We start from the raw sequence: 8,348 nt of genomic DNA on the forward strand, positions 1-8,348 counted from the left end.
TAATAATGTGTTAATTATTGGCACTTTAGAAGCTCTCTCTTAGTTGTGTCTTAATCAACTGACTTACCACTGTACTACTAGAAAAAGTGATGAACTTTTGGAAAGGCAGGGGTTAGAATAAAATTCATAAGAAGCAAGTTTCAATAAAAACAACCATGATGATTGGGGGGTGGCTGCCATGTAGCAGGATTTGAGACTTGGAACAAAGGGTTCAAGTCCACCTAAGGTAACAAGTCTTCCCAAATAAAAATCATATCAACTTCTGCAAAGAAGGAAGGCTACTTCCTAACTACCCATGCACAACATTATCCACAGGGTTACCAAGAAGGTACCTTAAATTTCATATCTAGAAGTTCTAATGTGTGTGTTCAACTGTGCATTCATTTGGATTAATCTTTATTCTCATGAACAGTATACCAGTCATGGCCCATGTTGCAAAGTAGCAAATGATTAACATGCAGGTAGTTTTCAGGAGGATAAAACAACTAAGTCATGACACCTTCTTTTGAATGAATTTTTCAGGTTGCTTTTCTGAGATCATTAGTCTGGCCTTTCCAAAATAATAGAAGACAACAGCAGAGGGACTAGGAAAAAAGAAAGAATGTCCCAAAAAGGAGAAAAAAAAAAAAAAAAAACCTCCAACAAGAAACTTTTCTTCGATTTTACCCAGGTATGACTATTTAAAACAAACATAATGTGACTATAGCTACATTAAAAGGAAATGTATCAGGACCAGCAGATGGCATACTGCTTACATCACCAGACTCCCATGTAGTCCACCATGGTTGGAGTCCCAGACCTGGCAACTTAAAACTCATGCTAGGCACGTGTGGTACTAGGGCAGGGGAAAGCTTTTAGCATGAAAACAACCTTAACTGAGCTGTTGCCTTATGTTAGACTCAAGATGTTCTAAGTATTTTGCATGTATTAACTCGTTCAGTCTCTCAACATCTGTTATCCTTTCATAGCACAAAAGGGAAGCTCGGGCACAGAGAGGTTAAATGCTAAAAAGTGCTCGTGCAGCGATTCCAACCCAGGAAGCTTGCCATGAGAGCCCATGTACTTAACCACTGTGATACACTGCCCCTCAGAAGTTAGGCAACGGGAATTCGAGCTGATCTTTCTTAGAACTATCTGTCAGAGAAGCTAAGAGAATAGAGCCTTGTAGAATGTGGCCATGAGGTACAAGGGGTTCTATGTTGGAAAAGGACTGGCTGCTCTTGCCTTTCTGACATGACCTCTTGACACTCCCTCTTACTCATTGAACTTTAGCTATCTTGATCTTTAAAAAAAAAAAAATTATCTTATGAGAGAGGGAGACAGAGAGATGGAGAAGAGAGTGAGAGAGGAAAAAAAACAAAGAAAGAAGAGGGAGAGGCACTTCCCACAGGGCTCTCACACAGTGATCACTTCCAGTCTTAGCCGGCCCGAATTGAGGGCATGCTGCACCTGGCATGCCCAAGAGCGTCCTGGAACACGAACACGCAGCCTTTCCCATGTCGATCTGAATTGTGTTACTGCTGTGCCACCAAATGATCCCAAACACTTTGGTCTTTTACAGTTTCTGAAACCCACCAAGTACTGGGTCGTTGGAAAAGTCATGATGTATTTTTCGATGCAAAAATGTGTTGTGACTCTTCAGATGACCCAGTGCAGTTCAGCCTTAGGACTTTTGTGCTTTCCAGTTTCTACACTTGCAGCTCTTCCTCTGGATACCTACCTAGTTGACTTCCAACCTTCATTCAGTTACCTGCGCCACTGTCACCTTGTCAGAGGTCTTCTCCAACCACTACTACTGTAAGCCCTGGTGCCTAGAACAGGGCCTGGTGCAGCGTGCGTGCAGCAATGTGTCTGCTGCGTGGATGAGTACAGAATGTCGAGGAGGAAGAGGGTATAAAAGAAAAGGGAAGTCAAGTGTCTGCTCTCCTTCTCGCGCTTGTTTCTGTGCATTTGTTTCTAAACTTTAGATGGATTAACTTCAGCATGTGATATGCTCTGTTTTTCACCATAAATATACATTGATTTAAAAATATACTTCTGCTCTTTTCTATTCTGATCCAAAGAGTTTAAAATGTGTTATAAATATAATGGCAGTTGTGTTCCATATTTCCACATCCTTTACTGAAATACTACTTTTGGGCCAGCCAATGGTGTGGTGTTTGGGGTGCTGGATTCCACATGGCCAACCATGAGATTTGAGTCCTGGCTTGAAAAACATGCCAGACTTGGGACCAGCAGTTAGCGTAATGGCTATGTCGCTGAACTCCCATGTAGTCGACCGCGGTTCGAGTCCCGGACCCTGTGGCTTAAACTCACGCCGGACACGTCTGCGTGCGTGCCCAAGATCCCAAGAGGAGAATGGAGGAGAAGGGATTGGGGTGTGGCTATCCCCCCTGGGGGGTGATTTCTCGCTTTCTGTCTCTCTGTCTCTCTCTGTCTGTCTGGTGAGTGCACGTGCCCTATAGCAAAAACCTCTCCAAAAAAAGAAGAAAAAGAAAAAAGAAAATAAAAGACCTCTCCAAAAAAAGAACAAAAAAAAAAAAGAAAAGAAAACATGCCAGGCCTCTGTGTGTGTGTGTGTGTGTGTGTGTGTGTGTGTGTGTGTGTACCTAAAATCCCTGGAGGAGGGAGGGATAAGAGTGAGGGGACTGCAGTGTGGCCATTCCCCATGGGGTGCTTTCTAATGTCCTCTTTCTTTCTCTCTCTGGTGAGTGCACATGCTCTTTAGCAAACTGAAAGGAAAAAAGTAAAGAAATACCACTTTCTATAGATAATGGAAAATTCAATACATTCCAAGATATAATAGGCAAATTCCCATTTGTTCATCGAATTGGAGAGCTCAAGTTAAAAATAATCTCAGCCAAAATAAAAAATAAGTAAATAAATAAAAATAAATTAAAAAAATAGTAATAAATTTAAAAAATAGGGCTGGCAAGTGGCATGGTGTTCAAGGGCACTAGACTCCCACATGGCTGACCCTGGTTCGAATCCCGGACCTGGCAGCTTGCTTTCTCACTTTCTGTCTTTATCTATCTCTCTCACTCTATCCCCCTCTGGTTAAAATTAAAAATAAGTAAATAAATAAAAATAAATACATTTAAAATAAATAAATTAATTAAAAAATGATCTCAGCCAGAGATTCAAATTAGAACCAGCAGGATTAGATATATGTACCATAAAATATGGCATTTCTTCTTATATTTTCTTACCTATTTTTCCCCCACCCTGAGAAGACTGAGTTTGAGTAAGGGAAGAGCAAGAGGAAACACTTCCCTTAGTGACACCTTGTGGTAATGGCCAACATTGCAGTCTCGTAAGATTTGAGGCATTTCTAAGGTCTCAAACGCCCTACAGCTACACTGGGATAAGCAGCAGTGGCGTACACATTATTCACATTATTCTCTCATTTGTGGAACTGCAGACCAAGTAATACTGCATTATATCAGTTCTAACATGCACATTTCTAAATGCCAGAAGCTGGGATGCAGCTTATAACAAATGCATATCATCATTTAATGGCAGTATTTTTTTTCTTAATGGTACATAATGGTTAGATATAGTATATATGTTATGAAAATTTAAGGTAGTCAAGATGAATAAAAGTAGACTTAACTTGAAAATGAAATATAGACTCAGTAGCTTTTACCATATGGTTGTTTTGAGTTTTTCTAACTCAAAAGAAACTTAGGTAAATTACTTACCTTAATTCAGCAACATCAGCTTTATCCAGGGCATTTAGACCTATAATGGCCTTCTCTAAAGCTGGCAGCACACTTTTTAGTTCATTGGCAGTTTTCTGTGATAAAAGAAAAGCCCCCAATACAGATGAATGACTATAGTTACATATTTAATTTTTTTATATATTGAACTTGGAAAATATAATTTGACAGTTCTATATTACCCATGAGGTATGTATCATGTGTGACTTAGATACATACACAACATACTTAGACTGTTGGAAACATGTGTCAGGGTCCTGAACGTCGTGTATTCTTCAATCCCCGATGGGAAGGTATCTGAGAGAAGCAATGCACAACTTCTGCCTTTTCTCACAGTCAGTGTGTAGTAACGAAGCCCTTTCGAGGAGTTGATCGAGTCTAAGATGGAGTTACTATGAAGCTAGTGCAGTTTAAGCCTCAGCCTCTTACTTGCACAGACCCTTCCAAGGTCCTGGAAGGAGTTCTGTCAGTTTGTAGGGTCACATGTTTTTATTAAACGTTAAAATGTAAGACTTAAAACAAAACAAAACAAAAAACAAACAAACAAACAAAAAAACTGCTATAGAGCATGTGGGCTCGCCAGAGAGAGAGAGAGAGGGAGGACAGAGAGAGAAAAAAAAAAGTGAGAAACCATCCCCCAGGGTGATGACCACGATGCAATCCCTTCTTCTCCATTCCCCTCCCAGGATTTTAGGCATGCACACACATGTGTTTTTCAAGCTACTGGGTCCAGGGCTCAAGCCATGCAGTTGGCCATGTGTAATCCAGCTGTTTTAACCACCATGCAACCTGGCTGGCCTTATTAGACGTTTTTAACTGTGTTTAGCTAGGATTTATTTCTCTCTACACTATGCCTCATTCTTTGTCAGATTTCCCAGTAAGTCAAGGAATGGCTGTGGACATTTTGGGGATCTGGTTAAGGAGTCACTTCTCTGTATAATGAAGTTACTGCTAGTTATCTGGAATAGGATTGACTCCCAGGAATCATTTTCATTGTCCACTGTTCCAGCTTTCCTGGTGATGTGACATGAAGGTGCAGGGCCAGAGGTCATACTGTAATGTCAACTTGGCCAAGAGCACCCAGCACCCTAAGTATGTGGGTTGTGGAGGAGAGACAAGGTTTGCAATATAGGGGTCCAGAAACTGATCTGTAGAAAATCCTTCCATTTTTAGATGTATAAAATTGTAAGTAGAGAGTTAGATTTTTCATCGATACATATGCAAATTGGAAGCTCACTCCATCACACATGTACTTGATAAACAGAAAATATGTTCTAAATCTACCATGCATCTCCATTTTTCTCTTCTTCCTTTTTTTTTTGAATAGGAGTTATTTAAAATAGAGTTTGTCATAATTACTAGATTCTTATTAATTATTGCTTTTTGAAAGATGTTTTGGAATGTTTCAGTGAAATAAGTGAGAAATTACTGATTTCTTAACAAGCATATGTAAATTGTCCCTTATCTTGTAATTTAAAATTTTTATCTGTGGGACCAGCAGATGGCATAATGGCTATGTTGCTGGACTCCTATGTAGTTGACAGCAGTTCGAGTCCTGGACTCAGTGGTTTAAACTCATGCTAGGCATGTGTGCATGTGTGCCCAAGATCTCAAGAGAAGAATGGAGGAGAAGGGATTGCAGCATGGCCATACCCCCCCGGGGGGTGATTTCTTACTTTTTGTCTGTCTTTCTGGTGAGTGCATGTGCCCTATAGCAAAAACCTCTCAAAAAATTTTTATCTACAAATATGTCATTAAGATAAAAATTTGTGAAATATGAAATAGAAGTGATTGAGTAATAAAGTCAGTAGAGATTATTCTGATATTGAGGAGCAATTTAGAGTGAAAAATTCAGATAAGATCAAAAGCAATAATTTATTAAAGGAAAACATACATTTAGAATATAACAAAGTGGCTGTTGATTTGTTTAATAATCAAATTAATAATGAAGAATAAATCATTTGATCACATTGGAAACATTTTTCTTTCTGAGTTTGTGAGAAATATTGACATTAATGACAATAACCAGTATTAGAAAATACCTCTATAATGAGGATACTGAGGAAAAACTGGTTAATAAATGCCATCAATTCAAACATTATTTAAAATTAATCACTGCACAAGGAAATGCCGTTGCTGATTATACCAGATTTGATAGCAATTCTAAAAATGTTTATGACATTATTTTTTATTTACATTTTTAAATTTCATTTTCTTTTATACATTCAATCACATTATTTAGCTTACAAAATGAATATTTCAACAGGTGAACATTTCCCCCTAGTCCAGTTGATAACACTATAAAATATCTTCAACAGATAATACCACATTTCTTTGTGCCATTAATGCTTTGCCTCCCTATTTTTCTTCTAAATGTCCTTCCTCAGACCCTCCTCTTTCACACATACTATATCTGATATTTACATCCATTTACTGTGTTTCTATATCCTTTAGTCAATCAGTTTATGACATTATTAATAATGACTTATAAAGTTGAAAGAAACTTCTAAACTATCAAAAATGAAAAACACATTTGGATCAATTATAGTAAAGATTCTATAGTAAATATTACAATTTGTCATGTGAAGAAATATTCACAAAGTATGCAGTGAAAGAAAAGTAGGAAAAAATGTCTTAGGAAGATGTAAGCAGTTAATGGCTGAACAATATTAATTCTCTAGTCCCCCCCCACACCCCATAGGGCATGTGTGCTTGCTGGAGACAGGGAGAGAGACAGAGAGAGGGAAAGTGAGAAATCACCCCCCCGGAGTGATGACCATGTTGTAATCTCTTCTTCTCTAGTTTCCCCTCAGGATTTTAGGCATGCATGCACAGGTGCCTGGTGTGATTGTCAAGCTACCATGTCCAGGACTTGAACCTGCATCAGGCATGTGGCAGTCAGGCATCTTAACCACTACGCCATCTGCTGGCCCTGATTTTCTAGCTTTTTTTAAAAAAGTTTTAAATCATTGTCAACTTAAAAAAATATTCTTTTACAATTTCTTTATCCATTCTAAATAAATATTCACTTTCATGTCTGATTGTGTACTAATAATTTTATATTCCTGTATAAACTTTAGGCCCTAAACTTGACTTTGCCTCTGAAGCCAGAGGAAAAAAGAGATTATCCTTCATGGTATGACAAAACCAAAAAAACAGAAATTCCTCTGTATCTATTTCTTTGACCTTAAAAAAATTAAAGACTGAAATTAAGCCATCCTCATTTTAAATATATTGATCAACAGTGGCACCTTCAAGTGGTTGGCAGAGCAGAGGTTATGGGTCCCTCACCGTAAGACCTATGTGGCGTGTTGATGGAAGAGGGGTGGTGGCCCCATGTGTGAGAGGGGTCCATATGCCTCCTAACCACTCAGCACATCACAAGTGCAATTCACTTGTGCCGAGGTAAGGAGATTTGTCTTATTTCATTATCTAGTTTGAAGTGAGTTAGCATTTAAAATATAGGTAGGTAGCTTAAAAAGATTTCTGAAAGGAAATGAATTGAAAGTAATGCTAATAATGGAAGCACCAGTGAACAAGTAAAAAGCAGGCCATCACTTCTCTTACTGCCGGTATGAACTTGTGTTCAGCCATGCTATAAAGTAAAAAACATATATATAGGAGCTAATCAGATCTAACAAAAAAAGTGCAGCCAAAAGATTTTCTTTTTTTTGGGAGAGGTTTTTGCTATAGGGGTATGTGCGCTCACCAGAAAGAGAGAGACAGAGAGACAGGAGGAGAGAAATCACACCCCTCACCCCCCTTACTGCCGGTATGAACTTGTGTTCAGCCATGCTATAAAGTAAAAAACATATATATAGGAGCTAATCAGATCTAACAAAAAAAGTGCAGCCAAAAGATTTTCTTTTTTTTGGGAGAGGTTTTTGCTATAGGGGTATGTGCGCTCACCAGAAAGAGAGAGACAGAGAGACAGGAAGAGAGAAATCACACCCCTCACCCCCGGGGGGGTGTGTGGCCACGCCGCAATCCCTTCTCCTCCATCCATTCTCCTCTCGGGATGCTGGGCACGCATGCACATGTGCCTGGTGTGAGTTTAAACCACTGGGTCTGGGACTCGAACCATGTTCGACTACATGGGAGTTCAGAGACACAGCCATTACGCCAACTGTTGGTCCTGCAGCTAAAAGATTTTCAGATTAACAGGACTATTTGAAATACGTATTCACATTCATTGTTCATAATAAGCCTTGTCCTAGGTAATTACTGTGCTTTGAGGTGTTAGTCAATGATAATAGCTCATCCACATTTTTTATAAATACTTACCTACTTACTGGGGGTATAGGCTGTGATATGTATTTTTAATTGATAGAGTTGCTTGATTACAAAATATTTGTTCATCAAAGACAGAGGAAACTCTGCCTTCCACCTCTGAGCAGGACAGGTTACTGATCAGATCAGAGCTCAGCATTTGATAATTTGCAAACCACACTTGTTCCTGCTGGATTCTGACTAGAGAGTATGCAGGAAAGTGACCAGTTTAAAGAAAAAATGATCTAGTCAACAATAGAAGTGACATTCACCCAATAGTCAGTCCCTACAGCTGCTCTGCTTCTTATAAATGCTCCTCGTGGAGGTCACATCTATTTTTTTTGTTTTTTTAGAGGTTTT

General features: G+C 38.9%; 1 protein-coding gene across 1 annotated transcript in view; it reads right to left on the bottom strand.

Annotated features, from left to right (window-relative positions):
- The window catches only part of DNAH14 (dynein axonemal heavy chain 14), a 261,709-nt gene that overhangs the window by 61,155 nt on the left and 192,206 nt on the right, over window positions 1-8,348 (bottom strand). Inside the window, 1 exon segment of the mRNA XM_027775206.1 lies at window positions 3,702-3,796. Coding sequence (XP_027631007.1) covers window positions 3,702-3,796 — 95 coding nt within the window.

The sequence above is a fragment of the Tupaia chinensis genome, unplaced genomic scaffold, assembly GCF_000334495.1.
Source record: "Tupaia chinensis unplaced genomic scaffold, TupChi_1.0 Scaffold000532_1, whole genome shotgun sequence".
Classification (NCBI taxonomy): domain Eukaryota; kingdom Metazoa; phylum Chordata; class Mammalia; order Scandentia; family Tupaiidae; genus Tupaia; species Tupaia belangeri.